This window comes from Acomys minous (assembly GCF_964271855.1).
Source record: "Acomys minous genome assembly, chromosome: 14".
NCBI classification, from domain to species: domain Eukaryota; kingdom Metazoa; phylum Chordata; class Mammalia; order Rodentia; family Muridae; genus Acomys; species Acomys minous.
The window spans coordinates 92869563-92891022 of record NC_140496.1 but is presented as its reverse complement, the minus strand read 5'-3'; the positions used below and the strand labels follow the sequence as shown (position 1 = coordinate 92891022).

The following is a 21460-nucleotide window of genomic DNA, read 5'->3' as shown; positions in this document are numbered from 1 at the left end:
TGAGGCTTTGACTGCAGTCATAATCTACAGTGTCCGCACAACTTCCGGCTTGTTTGTTGCATGGGAAAGTTTGCTTTATAGCAGGTCTTGCTGGATGAATAACACCGCATTTGGTACACACCAGGTGGTTGTATAAACCTGTGGTTCTTGGCCAACACTTGCATTGAAGTTTGAGCTGGTAAAGTTAAAACACTGCCTTTATGGGTTTTCAAATATGTAGCTGCAAAGGCAAGTAAGCATTATTTGTAATGCTGTCTTAGACCTTAAGTGAAATTCTTACTCATTTACTGCAAACTAAATAAAATAATAAAATAATAAAACAAAAAAATTAAGACGATTGGATAGCTGAAAAAGCAGTTGCCAAGAAAATGCCTTGTTGCTTCAGTTCATTGACAAATCTGAGAAGGAGTTTTATGAATGGAAAGACTGATTCAGTCAAGAACACATGACCCTCTCAGGCCATCGTTGCATCAGTATGAATGCTTGGATAGCACCCACTGGACACAGAATCTTCTACTAGGTTCCTTTTAAAGACAGAGCTTGAAGAGCAATCTTTCTACCACCTTGCACACACAAGGGGGTAAGTATTAGGAGAGACATTCACCTCTTCAGCCACCTCACAGAGGGTGTCTGGCAATGTGAGACAAGCGGTGGGAAGGACCACGGCAACACAAGGCTGGTTGTGTGGTAGGGATCTGATGTTTCTTCGTGAAGAGGGCCCAACTCTCTGAGGGGTCAAGGGACAAACTGATGGAGAAATGCGTCTCCATGAAGCAGATGAATACTGTAAACGTGCTTGTGAAACCTCTGTTATCACACAGAAATATACTATTATATGTAAAGAGAAGTGAGGCACAACATGGGAATGTGGGGGTGAGGGCGCCCCACGTTGACTGGAGTTGAGGTGATGGGCCAGGAAGCAATGGAAGGAACCTATAGGTGCCTCTTAATCCTTAATGTTAAAGTAATTTCACATCAACACTGGTATTTGGAGCACACAGCAAAGCTGAGCATTGAATGGAACGAATGTGTTAAAATGCCCATTAGGAACTGACATTTTTTTAAGGCTTCATCAGGATAAAAACTACTATTCGCCTTTTGGGGCAGGGAAATACCAACCACACTGGATTTCTTGATGCTTACATAAGCAAATGGCGAGCCTTTGCTAAGTTTTACTTCCTAAGTGATCCTGTAGTTCCTCCCAGATTCTTCCTCCCCATGTTCCCACTCCAAATTTGACAACCCTTTAATGATAACAGTAAAATTACACATGAGTAATATATAATACTAAAATTATAATTAGTAAGATCATTATAAACCACTGAGTCCAGTTAGTGTTGTCCATATACACATGGTGGGGTGCTCCCACTGAAGCATGGTGAGCCAACCACAGACCACATCCCAAAGGAAGCTGATTTCTCCTTCTCCTACCAAGCCATCTACTGTCAATATCTCCTAGTTAGGGAGGGAGGTTTATGTATCTTTCACCCATCTATGATGCAATGTTCACACACTTTGTTTTATTTTGTTTTTTAATTTTAAAAAACATGTTGACTTTAATTTTTTATACACAGACAGACTCCCTCCCTACCCACTCAATTTTCTTATTTTTTTCCTCTCTCAAAAACAGTTAATTAAAAAAAAAAAAAAGAAATAAAATAACCCACTCATCCAAACAAACAAATGGCACGTAAAGAAACAGCGAGACCCTTTTGTATTGGTCGATGACTCCTGAGTGGGAGGTCTGCTCTGAAGTGTGGTTGATATTCCCCGCGCCACTACATTAGAGAAAACGGATGTTCCCTCTCCCGCAAGTATCAACTCCAGATGGCTTCATGGTGGGGGATGGTCTTTGTGTCCATTTACTCTTATCTGTGCTGGAGTTTTGTCCGGGTTGAACTTGTGCAGCTCTTGTATGTGCTGTCATGGTCTCTGTGAGTTCATATGCACATCAGCTCTATTGTGTCTGAAAGATGCTGTTTCCTTGGGATCATCTACCACCTCTGATTCTCATAATTTTTCTACTTCCTCTTCTGTATAGATCCCTGAGCCCTGAGGGGGAGGCTTTTATAAAGAGATATCATTTAGGGCTGAGTGGTCCAAAGTCTATCATTCTTTGTTAATTGCCATCTACTACAAGAGGAAACTTCTCTGATGAGGGTTGAACAATGCATCGATCTATGGTATAGCAGTATGTCATTAGGAATTGTTTGGTTGTTATGTTCACTTAGCATAATGATAGTAGTAGCTTCTCCATTAGGCCTATGCCTAATCTAGGCTAGATTCTTGGCCACATCAGTGTTACATGTGGGTTCCATCTTATGAGTGGGCCTTAAATCTGATGAAATGTGGTTGGTTACTCTTGTAACATTAGTGCCACTATTGCACCAGCATATAATACAGGCACTACTGTAGGTTTCAGGTGGCTTGCATGATACCTTCCAGCACCATGAACACTAGTCAGTAGGAGTGAAGCTTATACTTGTACACCAGCTCCCTTTCTCCATGTTTGATGATGTAAGTAAGTGGTGTCTTCAGCTATAAGGCCTTAGCGTCAGGTTGCCAAGGGCAACGGACCACCTCGGCAATAGCCTGTAATGTTTGGGGAGGTCTATGGGACCACATTCCCCAGTAACTCAACAAGATGTAATCCATTCCTGGTACTAGGGATTTTACTTTTACTTGGTCATATAAGATACCTAGCCTTGGCCTTGTCTTTTACATTATATGGTGACTCAATTTAAATTCCTTTCATATACATATATGTTTCAGTAGTAGGTTTCCGTATGGCTTTTCAAATGGCCTTTAGTGTTAGATGTCCCTCTCCAACTCCTCCCTTTGGTATTCCCTTTCCACTCCCTCCCTGTTTAATTCTCCAATTTTAGTTTCCCTTTTATCTCTTTATAATACTACATATATTTCCCCTTCTGTGGAATATTCCTCTTCTCCCTCAGTCCTTTACCAGCTGCCTAACCTCTGTAGTTATTCTAAATGAAACACACATGTCTAAAGCTTAAAAGTTATGCAAGAGAAAACATGTAATGTTTGTCTTCCTGGGTCTAGATTACCTCGCTTAGGATGACTGTTTGTAGCTGTATGCATTTACTCACAAAGCACATTTTCTTAAGAGCTGAATAATCTTTCATAGTGTAAATGTATCACATCTTCACAATCCATTTACCGGTTGATAAACATCTAGAAATTGTGTCTAATTGGAAAATGGAAATTTCTGGCTATACTGTATAAAACAACAATGAACAGGAATGGGCAAGTCTCTCTCGGTACTAAAGTGCAGAGTCCTTTGGGTATATGTTCAACAGTGGCAGAGCTGGATATTTTGGTAGATATATTTTCAGTTTTTTGAAAAACCTCCATACTGATTTCCGTAGTGGTTGTACCAGTTTTCACTTCCACCAACAATGGATGTTTCCCCCCTTTCTCTGCATGTAGCCAGCATGCAGCTGCTTTTATTTGTGTTATTATTCTTGGCCATTCTGAATGGGGTAAGATGAAATCTCAGTGTGGTTTTAATTTGAATTTAACCTGAGGGCTAAGGATGGTGAACATTTTAAAGCATGTCTTGGCCATTTGTGTTTCATCTTTTGAGAACTTTCAGCAAAATAACTGAATACAAAATTAACACATAAAAAAATCAATAACCTTCCTATATACAAATGACAAATATACTTAGAAAGAAATCAGAGAAACAATACCTTTCATAATTGCCTCAAAAATATACTGGGATAACTCTAAGCCAGTGAAAGAGGATTGTATAATAAAACTTTAAGGCACTTGAAAAGACATCAGACGATGGAAAGACTGTCCATGCTTGTGGATAAGTAGGATAAACAATGTGAAAATAGCTATTCTACTGAAAGCAATCCCCATCAAAATTCCAACACAGTTCTTCACAGAAATTGTAAAATAAAACTTAAGCTTTATGTGGAAACACACACACACACACACACACACACACACACACACCTGGATAATCAAATCAACCTTGAACGATAAGAGAACTGCTGGAGGGATGAGCAGTCCAGAGTTCAAGTTGTGTTACAGGGCTGTCGTAATTTAAAGAGCATGGTATTGGCATAAACACAGACACACGGATCAGTGTAGCAGAACTGAAGACCCAGGCCTACAGATACCATAAAGAAGCCAAAATTATAAACTGGAGAAAAGGCAGCGTCTTCAACCAACGGTGCTGGTCAAACTCGAAAGCTTCGTGTAGAAGAATGAACATGAATCCATATCTATCTCTCTGCACAAAACTCAACTCCAAGTGGATGAAAACCCCCAGGGGAAGACCCGATACCTTGAATGTTACAGAAGAGAAAGTAGGGAATAGGCTTTAACTCGTTGGCACAGGAAACAACTTTCTGAACGAGACTCCAACAGCACAGAAATAGGGCCTCATAGCAGCTTATGTACCCTGAAAAACACCATCATTTGAACAAAAAGGCAGCCTACATGATGGGCAAAGTGTTTACCAATTACTCATCTGACAGAAGGCTATTGACTAGAATGTACAAAGGACTTGAAAATGTGAACATCAAGGAAACAAATAACCCGATTTAATAGTGGAGTATGGAACCACTTACCATTCTTACCTTGTAGGGTTCAGTATTTTACTTTTATAGTATTTTACTGAGGAGTTTTTTTAAACAAAACCCATTATTTTTAAGTATGCGTGTGAGGAGGTATGCACCCATGAGTCCAGGTGTCCCTGAGACTAGAAGGATGCGTTAGGTCCCCGGAAGCTGGAGTTACAATCAGCTCTGAGCCAACCAGTGTTGGGGCTGGGAACAGAACTTGGGTCCTCTGCAGGAGCTTGCTCTCTTCCCTACTGAGCCATCTCTCTAGTGCCTCACTGAGACTTCCCCCCTAAGTTATTAGGCATAGAGGTGTGCATTTTTAGAGAGAGAGAGAGAGAGAGAGAGAGAGAGAGAGAGAGAGAGAGAGAGAGTGTGTGTGTGTGTGTGTGTGTGTGTGTGTGTCTCCTGTCTACTTTTTTTTTTTATCAGAGAAACATAGGGCTCCTAAAATGAGTTTGGAAAAATAAAGAAGCCTGTTTGTCATTTGGGTTCAAGTCACTTTTTATTGGAAAATATGTATTATGTATATGGCTCATAGTGACCTGGCCTTGTCAACCTATACTATGTCAATATATGGAAATCTCAGATTTCTGCTATTCCTATTCAACTTCTTTTTCTTATGCATCATTTTGTTTCCACATACTTCAGTACTCTACAAACATCAAAATCTCAGCAATGAAATAAAATCACTCCTTTCAAACATACTTGTCACTACAAGTCATTTTGTGTGGCTCTTGGTTTTATTAAGAACTTTCAGCCAGTGTGCATGCTGGCAATCCTAGTTTGAGGTTATCCTGGGCTCCATAGAGAGAGTTCTAGGTCAGTCTGATATATATCATAATGAAATTTTGATGCATATTATATGGACCCACATGTTCACAAACAGATGCAGATACAAGCAGGGGTGTAGTTATAGCAAACTAAAAACATCTTCATGTTAAAAGTAGTTATTACTGTATAATTAAAGACTTGTAATTCTACATTATTAAACTGAATATTGTGGTAAATATCACAATGTGGCTGTCACTATGGTTCATATTTAATTGCTACTTTAAATTTTTTGTCTTGTATTAACACACACTGACAAATAACCCCAGGCATATCACAAAGTTACATAATGATAATTCTTAAAGTTAATCATTGAAAATTGTGCCTGTCCTTTCCATTTCCCAATTTCTTTCTTAATCTAATCAAGTTATGTGTGCTATTTCACAAGTTAATTCAAGTTAATTTACAACATGTTTTAAAAGTATTTCTGTTAAAAACAAACCAGAATGAGTAGTTCTGGTTTGATGGGTATTTCTCTAAAAATGTGTTTACTGCGTCTCCACATGCTGCATCTGTTTTAAGTCACAACAACTGGGTAAAATGCTGAAACAATCCTTACTCCAACAAATGGAAATCCAAGAATATGTTTGTAAAAATATAGGATGATAGCCTTAGGAAACACAAACTAAAACATTTGATGTTACTTACTATTGAGTTATTTCCTAATCCTAGATTTAGGCACTCACTAAATTAAACTCATAAAGGTTTATAAAAGTCTACAAAGCTTCTATATCGTCTCCAAATCTGCGTCGGCATTCATTTCTGACACGGACCGGGGATCTCAGCGAGCCCTGTCAGGGAGGAGGCTTCAGGTCTCAGCTGGCACAGAGCACACAGCTCTCGGGATCTCAAAATGTCAGGACAGTCCGAATGCTGAAATGGAAAACAATAGCTTTCAGTCAGTGTGTGTGTGTGTGTGTGTGTGTGTGTGTGTGTGTGTGTGTGTGATTGTGTGTATGTTATTCAATCAAGAAAAAACTTTTATTATTATAGAAATGCCATGGTTAATTCTGTCATGGGAGGGCTCTCTGGATTTGAGGTCCATGCCTTCTGTGCGTTCTGGTAGGGAACCAACATGAGACTAAGGCCACAGCCCTTTGTCCTTAAAGAAAGACAGTCCAGAGGATGTAGATTTCTTGATGCCCAAGAGATGGTCAAAGGAGGCAAGACCTACTCCCTTTGTATCTCCAGAGTTTTCTCAGGGGCCCAGGGAGAATGAGTGCTGCATTTTTAGTTACTGCATATTAGATAACTTAAAAAATTAAAGTGGGCTTTCAGTTCAGTAATAAAGCCACTGTAAGACATTGATGCCCGAGGACAGCCTGAGTGCATCTGCTGCCACTAAAGAATTGGCTAGGACTGCAAAACAGAAAGCAGGAGGCCCACTAAGTAACTATGTCAGCGTGTGCAAACAGCCACGATCAGACTGAGTCAAGACACTGATCTTAGGCAGGGCAGAGGAGAGACACTGGCAGAGAAGAGGAGGAGGGGCTGCCTGCAGGGCTCAGCAGCGCGTTGGACACACTGGCCAGAAGTCAGGATGAAGATGCAGAATAAATGCCAATCTCTGTTTAAGTGCGGAAATGAATCATCCTGGTGAGGTTGGCATGACTGGAACACTCTAGGGGTCCTAGGCAGGACGTCAGGGAAACTGAGGGGCTGACGCTTACAAATGTCATTCGGGAAACTACTACATTAGGGAGATGGTAGAATAAGATTTGTGAAAGTAATTTTGTTGGCTTGGGAAACAACTAGCGGTTGTTTTCAAGGCATATTAAAGTATTAGCTTTGCTCATGTGAATAAATGAGTTTTGCCATTTTTCTAGGAGGAAGCCATTCATTGTTTCCACATTTAGAAACTAAAATTTAAACATATGTACACAATGTTATGACTCTGTAGGCTGCACCAGGCATGGAGAGAACATTGAAAAGAAACATTAGCTCCTATTACTAGCAGGATCCAAACCCACTGCACGCCATAGATTCTCAGTATTTATACAACCAATGGATGTCATCTTTTTTGATCTTGTAGATAGGTCCAAGATATATTTATAAGGAAAGGGTAGCTGAAATTTGACTTCTTCACACTCCATTTGGTTCTTGCCCAGTGCTCAGAGGAAGAACGGCTCTCTTGCCAGGAACACTCACTGTTTACTTGGAGGAGCACTCACTGTTAACCTGGAGGAGCACTCACTGTTTACCTGGAGGAGTACTCACTTAATGTGGAGGAGCACTCACTGTTAACCTGGAGGAGCACTCACTGTTTATTTGGAGGAGTACTCACTGTTTATTTGGAGGAGCACTCACTGTTAACCTGGAGGAGCACTCACTGTTTACCTGGAGCTTGCAGGGCTTTGAGTGCAAAGTCTGGCCTGTGTAGAACACAGTGAGCCCTGGCACCACTCCCATGAGACCAGATATTATTTATTTGTCTTTTGTAACCTTTGTTTCATCAGCTGAATATGGCAAGAAAGAAAACAAGCACAGTTGCAAAAGAGCTCTGGGAACAGTAAAGAAGTTAGTCACGGCATGGCGTGAGAATTCCAGCAGCTTTATAAGCTTTTTTTTTTTTTTAAATGGCCAATGAGATCCACCTGGTATGAAAAACTGAGGTCCAGGGGATCTTAAAGAGCTAGGACAGCATTCTAGGAGTAGAAAGAAGTGAGTAGCTGTGTTCATGTGGATAGCTTAATAATCCAAAATAATGGAGATAAAGGGGGCATACTTATAAATACCAACCTTTAAAAGGATCCTGTGGAAAAGAGTCAAAAGTCACACATACCTTTGCCCTGAATAGAGCAATTCAAATCCTTCATTGATGTCTTTAAAAGGCAAGGTGTGGGTTATCAACTGGCCCAGGTCAAATTTCTTTTCCAGGAACTCAGTCACCAGTTTGGGTACATCATCTCTGCTCTTCCAACCTGTGAGTGAATTCACATTTGTTCTTTACACGTCATTAGATGACCCTCAGATCTTACGGAGTTATATCTGTGTCATCTCTCTTAAGCTTTACTGTCATTTAACCACCACCCCCACCACCACCCCGCCCAGTTGAGCTTTTCCCAACATATAAATGAGCTGTATTTCTCCCATCGTAAGAAGCAAAGGCTGACAAAACCCTTCCCCATGCCTCTATCTCCTTGCAGCTGTTCCACATCTCTGCGTTGTACAGAACCACAGACAAATTTGCCTCCCACCCACTGTTTCTGGTTCTGGTACCACTGATTGTCTTGTGAGCTCACTCTACATAGATTCACACGCCAGCATGCTGATGTTTCTCTAGTCGAGGCTACCCCCACCGTCATTTTGTCTCAGTGGTCCACTATGACTCCTGAACTAATGTGTACTCTGCGGTGTTTTGGTGGCTGATTTCTCCATCTCTCCCTCTGCTCACCTGCTTCCGGCCATATCATCACCACCAATCTTCTACCCTTCACATCCCCCAGCCTTCTAATGCACTCTGGGGTTGGTCCTTAGATCTCTTCTCCTCGTGGTCTGTGTCTCTTAGGGTAATCTCCTCTGTCTTAATGACAGTTAATGAACTCTATTTACAACTTTTAAGTTTCTGTCTCTAGTGGGACATTTTCTTGAGACTCATAGCTAGCTGCCAACCAGTGGCACATGTTCCTCAAAGCATCACACAAATTCGGAATGTCTAATATATATCCAATATTGGATTTTGTTCTGTAAACATACAACTAAGAGTGTCATTGTCACTATGGGATAAACACAACTGATGGTAGAAAGGACTGCAGCAACAGCTGTAAAGCCATGCAGGTTCCACCTGCCCCCGACTATTCGTGATTTCCACCACCCACTAGCCCCCGACCTGTTCCTTCTACAGTCTTGGGGATTTGAACTTGGGTCCCCAGGCTTGTGCAGGAAGTATGTTGTCCCAGAACCACCTCCTCCCAGCCCTCTGTGAAACTTTCAACATATAATAAATGTGAAATGACTCCTCTTATAGTTAGTTTGTTAACATCAATAGTAATTCTAATGTTATATAATCTCATTAATATTTTTCTTTGCATTTTCCAGCAAATTATATATGTCTCTCATCCAGGAACAATCATCTTTCTCCTTTTCAGACTCTCAGCAGGTGCTCAAATGGCTACCCGCTCACACTCTATAAGACAAGAGTCTAATATGAGGCGTGCCTTGTGCTCCACGTAGGTAGCAGCGAACGAGACTCTGTAGGAAGGGGTTGAAAGTGTTCCTGTACTACCTGCTGCAGGAGAGTGATTCTGCCATCATCTTTACTGCTTCTTGGTTGCTCTGGTGAGATATTGGACTGTCCCTATAAAATGTGACACTCCATCTGTTCACTTATTTGGTCTCTGGGCACAGAACGTTTGCCAAGGTCTTTGTGAGCACAGCAGGGTCTCTTCCGTGAGTGTTCTTGTGTGTGTGTGTGTGTGTGTGTGTGTGTGTGTGTGTGTGTGTGTGTGTGTGTAGAGCAATGGGTGCAACCAGAGGAAGTCATCCCAGTAGAGACATATCTGGTGCTTTTATTCAGGCCTTTAGAGACTGATCTAAAGCGTGCTCACTAGGGTTGACCCTGCACTTGATAGGCCGGAAAGGCAAAGTCACAACCCGCTGTCCAGCCACTCTCACCTCCAAAGACGCAGCCTTTCCATGTCCGCCCAGTGAAGAGCAGCATTGGGTCATAGCTGAGCATCTTAGCTGATGGAGGAGCTCCCACCACCACACTGGTTCCGTAGTTCATATGGCAAGATGAGAGAGCGTCAACCTGAGATTTAAAATGAAGGGGACTATTGCTTAGGGAGATCATGGGCTCAGAAACGGCCAACAGATGGCCAGCAGGAACCATGACTTCTGACTACAAGATCAAACTAGGCTCCCAGGCTTCAGTATTTACTTGATTTAAAAAATTCTCAATGCAGCTTTCTTCCGTAGTACTAAATCTCCTGCAGGCATGTGCCTCTTGAGATATGAAGTAGCCTTTGCTGTGGCCAGTGTGCTGGAGATTCTTAGCACATTCAGTCCACCTTCCCTGACTAACACAGTGGAAGTCCTCATGATGCTTCTACAACATCAACACCTCAGATAAAGCCTCAGGTTATCTGAGCTAAGTGAAATTGAATTAATCAATTAGACCGTTTGAAACTTCTGTCTGAAAATTAAATCAAATACTCAACTATGAGGCAGAAGAGTTCCTTTTCTTGGTGAGCTCTCTGAGGGTAGGCCCACGTCTTTGATCAGTTACTCTCTCACTTATCCACGCTTGTAAATATTCAATAGGCTGCAACAACTGCGTGCTTCAGGTGGCACTACCTCTAAGCACCACCTCAGAATCAGCAGACTTCATGATGAATCTGGCTCTTGGCTTTGTAGGGTACTACCTAGAATGCTGCAATTGCTACAGGATAAATTCTAGGTGACACCGAAAAAAAAGGGATGAGACAGTAGTGATGAACTGAAGGTCTCTTCTCAGTTACCAAATGCCTCAGCGCAAATTTTACCTGTTTGCAATTATGAGCAAAACTGTTTTTGTTTGGTTTTCTGTGTCTCCATATTCTACTTAAGTCCAGATTTTTTTTTCCATTCCAAGAACTCTGTAAAGCCTGGCACTGGGGTGCCACACGGGAGGTGTGGCTCAGAGTGAAGTCTGTTTTCTGTGGGGATTAAGAGGCACGGCAAAGCGACAAACCGAGCTCAGGTGGAGAACTTGGAGAAGACCTCGTTTAGGAAACCCCCCTTTCCCATGCCCTCTCCAGCCAGAATCCCAAATTCAAGAGATGGGATCACTTCTGCCTAGACCTCCACATACGCAAGAAGACTGTGGGCCACAGGTTGACTCCTTGCCTCCCAAGTACACGAAAATGGCATGGTACGATACTTACACGATCAGAACAAACTGATCTTTCGGTTGTGACTTTTTAGGAAAAGTTGCTATACGGTTACCATTCCATTTTACATTGCATTTTTGTGCACTGGTCTCTGTGTGGGCGTGAGCATGGGTGAGTGCATGCCATGGTGTGTATGTGGAAATCAGAGATAAATTTGTGGGGGCTGGTTCTCTGCTTCTACTTGTGTCAGTCCTGAGAATCAATCTCGGGTCGTCAGGCTTGGAGACAAGCACCTTTACTCACTGAGCCATCTCACCAGCCCTGTGGGTTTTTGCCCTGAGCCACAGATATTTCCATAGTAGATTGTTAACAAGGCAAAATGACTTTTTAGCCTGAATACATCTTGTAGCTTGGGTACTTTGTAGTTCCATGAATCTTGAGCCTTACCATGGTTTCAAGACGCCCAATAACTTCAAAGGTATAGTGTACAGTGTTGTCTGTCATGTCTGCTAGCACTTCACTGATGGGCTTGGTGGAGTCCTTGGGGCTGATACACTCTGTGGCACCAACATCCAAGGCCTTCTGGAATTTGTCTTTGTTGATGTCAATTCCGATGATCCTGGAGGCACCAGCTGCCTTACAGCCCATGATTACTGACAGGCCAACTCCTCCCAGGCCAAACACAACACAAGTGGAGCCAGGGGTGACCTGTAGAGAGAAAAGTCCCTCTCACGGTTAACAGTTAAACCTGCAAAGTATCTCAGTGTCCTCCGGAATATAGAATTCTGAGAATTGCCATGACTTGGGCCAGTATGCCAGATGACTTGTTCAGATGACAATGACACAGAAAGTATTAGAAGTAGAGGAATGTCTGAGAAAAGAAGTGTTTGCAAAGCAAAGCATTCTTTGCCAGATTAACAGAAGTCCTTCCTAAAGGCTTACCCATAGGCCAGCAGCCTTGATAGCCTGCTTGGCCCTACCCACAACCCTCTCCACTCTCACAGGAGGGTTAGACAAACACGGAGACCTCTCTTGTCTTTCCACAAAGCCTTGCTGATTTGTTTCAGGTCTGGGCTGACTGACAGCCTCAGCCTGAATAACCTTGACTCTGAGTCATTTGGAGATATATTGTCTTTTTTTTCCTCTTCAGCCAAGTCCAACCTCCATGTCACATGCAATTCAAGGAAGAAACCCTACTTAGATCAACTTTGGGACTTTTACCTGGTACTATGCTAGATTAAAGAAGGCATCAGCCCATAGTCACTTTCCTGCTAGAAGAATAACAACAATTGAATCCAAAGGATCATTTAAAAACTCACTGTTTTGTGTTTCACAGCAGCTGTTCTGGTCTCCCCTGTACCCTCCAACCCATGTATTGAAAAATTAACCTTCCTTTCGCACCTCAACATCTGTTTTATTTAGAAAGTCTTTGCAGAGGTCACTGAGTTACAATGAGGTCATTAGGGAAAGGTTTGCTGGTGGTGTGGATGTAGTTACAGCTGGCTTTCCTGGCCTTCTGTGCTGGGGACTTTGTGCCCATGTGACTGACCATGTGTGGCCTAATAGTAATTGGGTAGGTCCTTGAAGGTGCTGGCCTCAGAAAAGGTTACTTCTTGGGGGGGGGGGTCTAGGTTAATTTCTCAGAGAGTGGGGTGTGGTAAGATGAGTCCCAAGCAGCACATGGCCTCTGCTGTACACTGCTGTCTCCTGTGGTGGTTTTCTATGCTGTGAGGAAGCCACTGGGGTCCCTAGCCAAAGTCCAAACAGAACAGATGGAACCACGAGAGCCGGAAGTTTCGGCTTTCCAAACTGGGAGCCAATTAAACCTGTTTTCTTTATACATATCCATGTTCAGGTATGTTCTTAGAGAAACACAAAACTGTCAAGAACATCCCTAATCCAATGCAACTGGTGTTCTTATGAAACAAAATGGAATTTAGATATAAAAGACACAGTAGGGGAAATGAGGTGAAAAGACTAGGATGCTGACAGCCGTGGGTGTGGCAAGAGGAGAGTCCTGAAGGGGGCCCTCCCCAGCAGCCCTCTGAAGAAACCAACCCTGCCAGCATTTTGATTTTGTACTTCTTGTCTCCAGGACTCTGTGACAATAAATGTTTATTTTTTTTTAAGCCACCCAGTCTGCAGCACTTTGCTCAGTCTTTTCCACCAACTAACATACCAGCACTAATATATGTTTGGTGGGAAAAGAGAGATTCAGTCTAGGAATGAATTGAAACTTGACTGACTGAACCCAAGGAAGATGTGGCAGAAACAGAAAGTAAATCTAGGAACTGTAGCTTCATGTATGTAGAAATACAATTTCTACTTTGATTGCCTCCCCCCCTTTTTTTTTCCAGTTCATCTGGCAGCCTGTGTGTTTTCAAAATGTGTCCTTTCCAATTTGATTTAGGGTTCTATGAAAGTCACCTTCTGAGAGGCTGCCAGGCGTCTCAGGCAAAGCTGCGCTACTCGGCCCCAATTCTTACCTTGGCAGTTTTAACAGCCGCCCCATAGCCAGTGGAAAACCCACAGCCAATTAGGCAGGCTTTCTCGGGAGGAGCCACAGTATCGATCTTAGCTACGGACGACTCATCCAGCACCGTGTACTCGGTGAAGGTGCTGGTGTTCATGAAGTGCTGGACCGGTTTGCCCTTGCATGTGAATCTGGTAGTGCCGTCAGCCAGAACTCCACGGCCTGTCAGACTGTTTGATACATCAAATGCACACATCACTTAATTCAGTCCAGAAACTATAGTGGGGAACTCCAATGGCAGGGGTGGAAAAAAAAATGACACCTACTCGCTCCTAACGCAGAGATTGCCCTCTGGGTTACGGCAGGTGTTGCATTCTCTACACTGTGGTAGAAAGAGGGGGATGACTTTGTCACCTAGAAAGAAAATAATATCATGTAAGATGTCATTCATTTGCTTTAGAATCTGAAGTAAGAGGGCTTGACAGCTCATGCGTGCAATTCTAGCACAGTGGAGACTAATAACAGAAAGATGGCCCGCCTAGCCTGGGCTACATAGTGAATTTCAGGCTAGCCTTGGACACATCAAGACTGTTACCTTAAGGACCATAATTAATTACATTGAATTAACTGACAGATGAAAGAGGTATGAACTGAACCATATTATACACAAAAGTGTCTAAAGTACTCTAATACAAAGTAGTGTGGTAAGGCTGAGATTTCACAAATTGACTACTCAGTACAATCCGCTCTCCTCGTGTCTCCTTAAGCTGGGTTGAGCCTCTTTGCTAACCCCCCAGGTATAATGTGCTGTTTCCTTCCATAGCATAAGCAAGGCCTCCATACCTGGTCTCACCGTAGTGACCCCTTCTCCAACACTCTCTACAACCCCCACTGCTTCGTGTCCCACAATCACTGGGAACTTAGACACCATTGCTCCTTTGATCACATGGTCATCTGTGCGACAGATTCCAGTGGCCAAAATCTGTGTTTAGAACAAACAGACAAACAACAAACAACATTGCATAACCAGCAAACGGGGTCACTTTACAATGGGATGCTATTTAACTTGCTCTCCAACTCTGCATCATTTTCTCACACGTTGGTGCTAAGAAGGCTGAATAGCTGAATCAGGCATCGGTCCATTGCTTCAGGGACTTGCCGCCTCCCTTCCTGCTTGGATCGTGATGTCTTCTTTTTTACCAGGGAAGAGGTTTCATAAAGGCCCACGCTAAACAGGAGCATCTAAGCCAAAGATGAAGGGCTTTTCATCTCTATGTCAGGGGCGGGGCGGGGCACTGCAGGAAGCTATTGCTTAACTGAGTTCCTAGTGAGAGTCTTCTAGGTGGTCCTGGTGGCACAGACCTGTAATATCATGTATTTGGGAAACAGAGGCAAGAGCATCACCAAGTTCATGGCCTACCCATGCTACAAAGTGAATTCAAGGTCAGCCTATGTGACTTAGTAAGACTCTGTTCCCAAGCAAGAGGTGAAAACATTGCTAGAGATATAGTTCCTTGGGAGAGTAATTGCCTGGTGTACATGATACCCAAGATCTGCTCCCTGTGCTACATACATACATACATAATACATACGTACATATGTATATATGTACATACACACATATCTCAATACATTGTGACTCCCAGAAGATTTTAAGACAATACTTGGTAATGACTATTGATCATTTTCTATCAAACACTACATCACTAAAAATTCAACAGATGTTCTCTTTAATAAGCTAGATTGGCATTGCTAATTGGTGGATTTCACAGCCAACAGGTCCTCTTCTCTAGCATCATGCATGAATCAATGGGACAATTAGTTAGGAAAAATATTTTTAAGAGGCCAACCTTTGGGCTGGAGAGATGGCTCAGCAGTCACTTAAGAGCACTGGCTGCTGTTCCAGAAGACCCAGGTTTGATTCCCAGGACCCCCGTGGTACCTCACAACTGCATCTCTGTAACTCCAGTTCCAGGGCAGCCGACGCCCACTTCTGACCCCCTCCAGCACCAAGCACACATGTGGTATACAGATAAATGTGCAGACAAAACACCCACACACATTAACTAAATGAATACATACAACTTTAAAAGAAGGGCATACTCCCAACAATGGTGCCCTCAATGTAAATAAGCTCGCCTTCCAAACTGATGTGTTCCAAGCCCCCTTCTTACCTTAACACGAACTTCCTTCGCCTTTGGTGGGGCCACTTCTATCTCCTCAATGGAGAAGGGCTGGTTCATTCCCCATAGTACAGCTGCTTTGCACTTAATAACCTAAGAAATCAAGCATCATTATTGGTGCTGGTCCTCCACGCAGACTTCCTAAATCCTAGAAGTATTCACAGAAGGCCACATGTAATGGTCTGATTTTCTAAGAATGTTTTCCTTCAGTGACAGAGTGTGAAGCCTTACAGACCATCTGGGGCGGATCTTTGTCTGATGGATGGCATGAGAAAAGTAGGTGAGAGACATGGAATGACAGGCCCATGACCACACAGCATATGAGGCGAGGCCTGGGATTCATACAAGAGTCCAGTAAACTATTGGTACGATTTCAAATGGGATGCAAAAGTGCAGCTGTCACCTGTGTATTGCTTAGTAACAGAGGACAAGTCTGTACCACGGAAAGCAGTTGATTTGTCTGTGAGACTTTAACCCCGTGCTTAATTATATCCACAACCATGCAGCAATGGCGAAGCAGTGAGACAGCCTGTGGTAAGACGTCATGAAGCAGGTAAAATGTGACTGTGTTTCTGGAGAGTGACCTGCGTCTTTGCATCTCTGCATTGGTTTTTGTTTTGTTTTGTTTTGTTTTGTTTGTACTTAGTGTATACCCAATAATTGGCTGTCAGGCACTTAAGTAGCTTTGCTAGAGCTACTCAGCTAACTGGTTTTAGTAAGATTATCAAATTTGAAAGAGAGAGACAGAGAGAGAAAGAGAGACAGACAGACAGACAGACAGACAGATAGACAGACAGACAGACAGAGACAGACACAGACACAGAGACAGAGAGAATATGCCTGTAAGCTTGCTTCTCATTTCCACATGTGAGCCATGAAAAATGCACATGAATGATTAAGTATACACACACACACACACACACACACACACACACACACACACACACACACACACGGGGGGTGGGGGAGAGGGAGAGATAAAACAAAATGTAAAATATTATTTTTTCTGACTCATAACAAGCTACCCCTCAGCTTATTGGCCAGCTCATGCAAGCCTTTTGATGGCTCCATACCTGTCACAGAGATTAAATGTTGGAAACATGCTAGAGACAAATGAGTGACAGAAAGTCACTCATGTCTTGATTTAACCTGCACCCTGTCTTGCTAAGTTTCTTCTTCTTCTTCTTCTTCTTCTTCTTCTTCTTCTTCTCCTTCTCCTCCTCCTCCTCCTCTTCCTCTTCCTCCTTCTTCTTCTCTTTTTGTTTTTTGAGATAAGGTTTTTCTGTGTAATCTTGGCTGTCCTAGACTCACTCTGTAAACCAGGCTGGCCTTGAACTCACAGCAATCTGCCTACCTTTGCCTCCTGCATACCACAGGTGTGTGACACCATGACCAGTTTAAGGAAAGTATTTTCAGTCATGGTATAATCTGGCCAACATTGAACTAGAACCCTCAGCACATTAATGGCAGTGCCAGAGAACATGCGGTAACTTTTATATCTAGTAATGATATAAACATGTCATAAGGGGAACAATAGCTCATCAGAGATAATCCCCCACTGTCCCATCCTGAAGCTCAGGCCTCAGGCTGGCCCCAAACGTAATCATCCTTCTGCCTCAGCCTCCGGAGTGCTGAAAATACATGCATGTGTGATGCTCTGAAAGTGTTGTCTGCTGAGAGGCAGCAGCTTTTCCAAGTAGAACACAGAGAAGCTCTTGAGAGGATACTTAAAGGAAGATGGTAAAAGTCACTTTCTGTCTGACATGCAGAAAGTTTAATCAAAAGTATCATGACCTCCATCACTGCTCTGCCAACCTCACTGTTCCTCTGCCCCAGAGATGTACATAGAGAACATAAACCAAAAAAAAAAATACAAGTTAAAATATTATGGTGCATTCCTTTTTGGTCTTAAGAGAGTAAAAATAACAAGCTATATTTCTCTATTCATCAAGTTCATAATGAATTTTCACTTAACAAGAATACTCAGGTTTGTCTATGTAGTAAAATGGGCAATCCTATTCAGGTTCACCTCTTCAAAGGGCAATTTGCTCAGTACATCAGACACAGAAGCATGTATTGACATTTTCACCCCACAGTTCCATCTTTAGAATCAGCCTCAAGGGATAACAAAGTGTAGAAAAAAAACCTTAATATGCTTTAGAGGTCATTTCCAGAAACCAGTGTAAGATCCTGGAAACTGCTTACTAAGATGGAAAATTAGGTTAAAGATATTTATATCTTATAGGAGTACAGCACATAAAATATTGTTGGAGAATGCATAGAGGAAATAACCCAGGCAAAAACAAAATCAGTGGTAGCTCAAGAATATGAGGACATGCTTGATTTCCCCCACGTACTCTGCTTATTCAAATTCTCTAGACTAGGCACGGTAACAGATCAAGGTCTCCTCTAAATTCCTGTGTTGAAGCCCTGATGCTCGGTGCCCGAGAGTCTGATGTACAGCGCTTGGGGACAAACTCTTTCCCAGTGCAATCAAGTTACAGTGTGGTCACTGAAGCTAATCCAGTGACACAGCAAGACCCTAGAGACAGCAAGAAGAGTACTCCCAAGCAAACCAGTCTTGTCGACACTGTGTTCTCTGGATCCTAGCTTCCAGGTATATGAAGAAGTAAATCTCTATTGTTTAAGCCTCACAGGCCCTGGGACTTTGTCAGTGGCCAACTAATATGATTGTCTCTTATTTTTTTAATGAAATAACAAAAAATTAACAGGGGGAGTACTGATATAAAGGGAATCTCTCTTTCTGAAATGCATGGAAACCCCGGAACAGTTTTGTGGCGCACATAGCCCCTGTGAGCTACCCTACTATGTGACATCACCAAATCAAGATTCTAAATCTGCCGTGCTATTTGTCATGTTTGCTGCACTCCTAATTATAGTCAGGATGTGCTGCCTGGAGGCCCTGAATTCTCCATCGCTGGGAATGCTCTGACAGAGGCGAGACATCCCTATGACAGAGGCCACAGAGCTGGTTGTGTAGAGTTGAAAAAATTTTAAGATTCATTTAAACTATGTTTCATTTCTTCCTATGGGAAAAGTTACTAACTTCCACCATGCAAAATTAATTCTCCTGATTATCCGCTTTTACTGGATTTGGACTTGAGCTTAGATGTTTTCCTTCTAGCTCTCCTCGGTTCTGGGAGAAAAGCTATTTTAGGTTCTACAATTCTAGTGCGTCCTCTCTTGTGTTACCCAGACTGTAAACATCATCTTTTATCTTCTTAAAATGCGAATGTAGACTAAATGCAAAGCTGTTTAAAAGTAATACAGATAAAAGCACCCAACATCTCACGCAGTTATGTACCCATTTAAAGCAGGCACCCAACTACCCCTCTCTGCAAGTGGGGAAAGAAGCCAGCCTCATTTTTTGAGCTACTGTCACTGTGCTGGCTCTGTTAGCTTCTGACGGAATAAGCCTGCTCGATCCACAACACAGTCTTAGTTTCCGAGAGTGTTTACACTTCTACGTTGATATAAAACATGTCTTCAGAAACTTGGAGAGTGTGATTCCTTTGCTGTTGACTTTGCATTTCCCGAGCTATCATTTCCCATCCTCATCAGCAGGCCACACTTCCCCCAACAGCTGCCCAGGAGATCCTGGACCCATTAGACTCCAGACATGAATCGAGTACATACCACTGACACTATTGAAGTCCCCTATGGAAACAGTTTGCTATCCAGAGCAAATGACCAGCTGGCCGGAAATTAAATTAAGAAGAATGTCCATATAAATCACACTTCTCTATTTTCCTTCAGGGCTTTCTGGAAGAGCCTTCAGCATGTGGTTTTCAATCGAATCCTGCTGCTATTGGCATGCTAAAGCAACGTATCCCACATTTCCCTGATGTGTGCCAGCACAACAACCTCACCTTCCTCAGCAAAGCATTTAGTTACTCTACTGGACTCAGAGCTCTCAGAAGCAACCCCCGTTGTTAGCGCAAGAGGCCAAGCAAGTGGAATGTTCCCCTTACTTTTCCAGCAGTGCCCATCCTGGCTCTCCTGGGTGTGTAGTCTGCAAACAGGAACGTTTCTGACTGATGCTCAGTTCACTGTGCTACGAACACTAGCATCTTCTGCCTTTAATAAATAGCATGACTTGGAAGTTCTGCCTGCCTTCAGCAACATGACTCATAGGCTTAAAACTTTCCCAACCCAAGAAGCTCCACCCTCCTGCAAGTCAAGTGGTGAAAAGAAAAGCACTAACCATTATGATTAGACAAGAATAAGAATCTTACAAACTTTGGATAACCAACTCTCCTGTGAAGGGCCAGATGTCACTCTTCCCTATTTTATTTTGGAGAATATATGAACAGGTTAGATCAGTTCAGCTCAGTACAATTGGTAAGGAATGCATCACGTGCTTCTAAGCGCACGCTATTCTGCAGGGCAGCTGATCTTATAGATGCATTTACGCACTTGTATTTGCACTCTTATATAACTTGGAGAAAATGTGGTTAAACATAAATGAGGGTTAGGGGTATGACTCCACGGTAGAGCACATGTCTTGCCCTGGGCTCAGTCCTTAGCAACACACACACACACACACACACACACACACACACACACACACACACACACACAGACACACACACAATTATGTATGTATGTATGTATGTATGTATGCATGAATGCATGTATGTTTGTATGCTTGTAATAGATGCAAAGAACTCTGTAAAAACAGTAAAGGTGGGGGTTGAGAAGAAATAGTGAGTGTGTGAAGTACGAATAAGGATGCCTATACTTTGAGGTGTCCTGGAGGTAGGAAACTAACAACACTGTCCCTGCACTTGAGCATCTGCCATCTGGCTCTAGGTTATGCTATCTGCTGACACACATCTGTATCCAGGAATTAGAATCCTCCTATCACAGAGGCTTTTGCGTTCCCAGAAGGTATTACTTGGGCAAGCATTTAGCTGTTTCACTATTTCAAGTCACTGGTTTCTAGAATGCAGTAATACCAGACCCTCCCAAATCTACTTTCTCCTTTGAGAGGAGAGTGTCCACGGTGTTTTTTATTTGACAGTGGTTAGTTGTCACATTGACACACTACTGCCTCCGGCAAATTCTCCATACACTAATAAGATGTCACTCCACAGGAGTGACACAGTGACACAGACTTCCTGTCTTTAGACAAAACTCTTCCATTTTGAAATACAGAATAAGGACTCTTCCCAACCCAGAAGGCATTTGCCGGAGTGTGTTGTTCAGATCCTTACATATCAACAAAACCCTCTGAAAAAACGGGAAACATGACCACAAACCTCCTAATGCAATGCAATGGGTACTGCAAGTCTTATTTAACACATTTATATCTGATTCAGAAGTAGTCATTATAATCAGTAATTCTAGTGCATTGGCTAAATGAAATCCAGCAGTTAAAAGCATTGCTAATGGGCCAGGCTTGTGTGCAAGCAAGCACCATTGTTTTCTCAGCAGTGGTGGAGAATCTCCTTCCTACTTTGTAGGCTCAGCGGGAAGAGTTAGGCAGGTATGGACAGTGACAGACGTTCTGAGTCTTAACTGCAAACAAAGAGCAAGCCCCAGCCC

The 21460-nt window shown here is 42.7% G+C and overlaps 1 protein-coding gene across 2 annotated transcripts; it reads right to left on the bottom strand.

The window, feature by feature from the left end:
* Window positions 1-5074: 5074 nt before the first annotated feature.
* LOC311583635 (all-trans-retinol dehydrogenase [NAD(+)] ADH7) lies at window positions 5075-20027 on the bottom strand. 2 transcript variants are annotated; one of them, XM_084757408.1, is made up of 9 exons: window positions 19885-20027; window positions 15884-15985; window positions 14553-14691; window positions 14036-14123; window positions 13723-13939; window positions 11684-11944; window positions 10041-10176; window positions 8209-8347; window positions 5075-6299 (listed from the first exon to the last, which is right to left on the bottom strand). In XM_084757408.1, exons 1-9 carry the CDS (start codon window positions 19900-19902, stop codon window positions 6275-6277), a joined length of 1125 nt encoding a protein of 374 aa, XP_084613534.1. In that variant the 5' UTR covers window positions 19903-20027; the 3' UTR covers window positions 5075-6274. The 2 variants fall into 2 exon arrangements, with proteins under 2 accessions (XP_084613534.1, XP_084613535.1); XM_084757409.1 differs by lacking the exon at window positions 19885-20027 and adding an exon at window positions 19783-19820.
* Window positions 20028-21460: the final 1433 nt, after the last annotated feature.

Coding starts and splice junctions, on each gene's coding strand:
- LOC311583635 (XM_084757408.1), bottom strand. Junction 14,692..15,883: donor CGAAGGAAGTTCGTGTTAAG/GTAAGAAGGGGG, acceptor TTCTAAACACAG/ATTTTGGCCACTGGAATCTG. Junction 8,348..10,040: donor GAAAGGCTGCGTCTTTGGAG/GTGAGAGTGGCT, acceptor ATTCACTCACAG/GTTGGAAGAGCAGAGATGAT.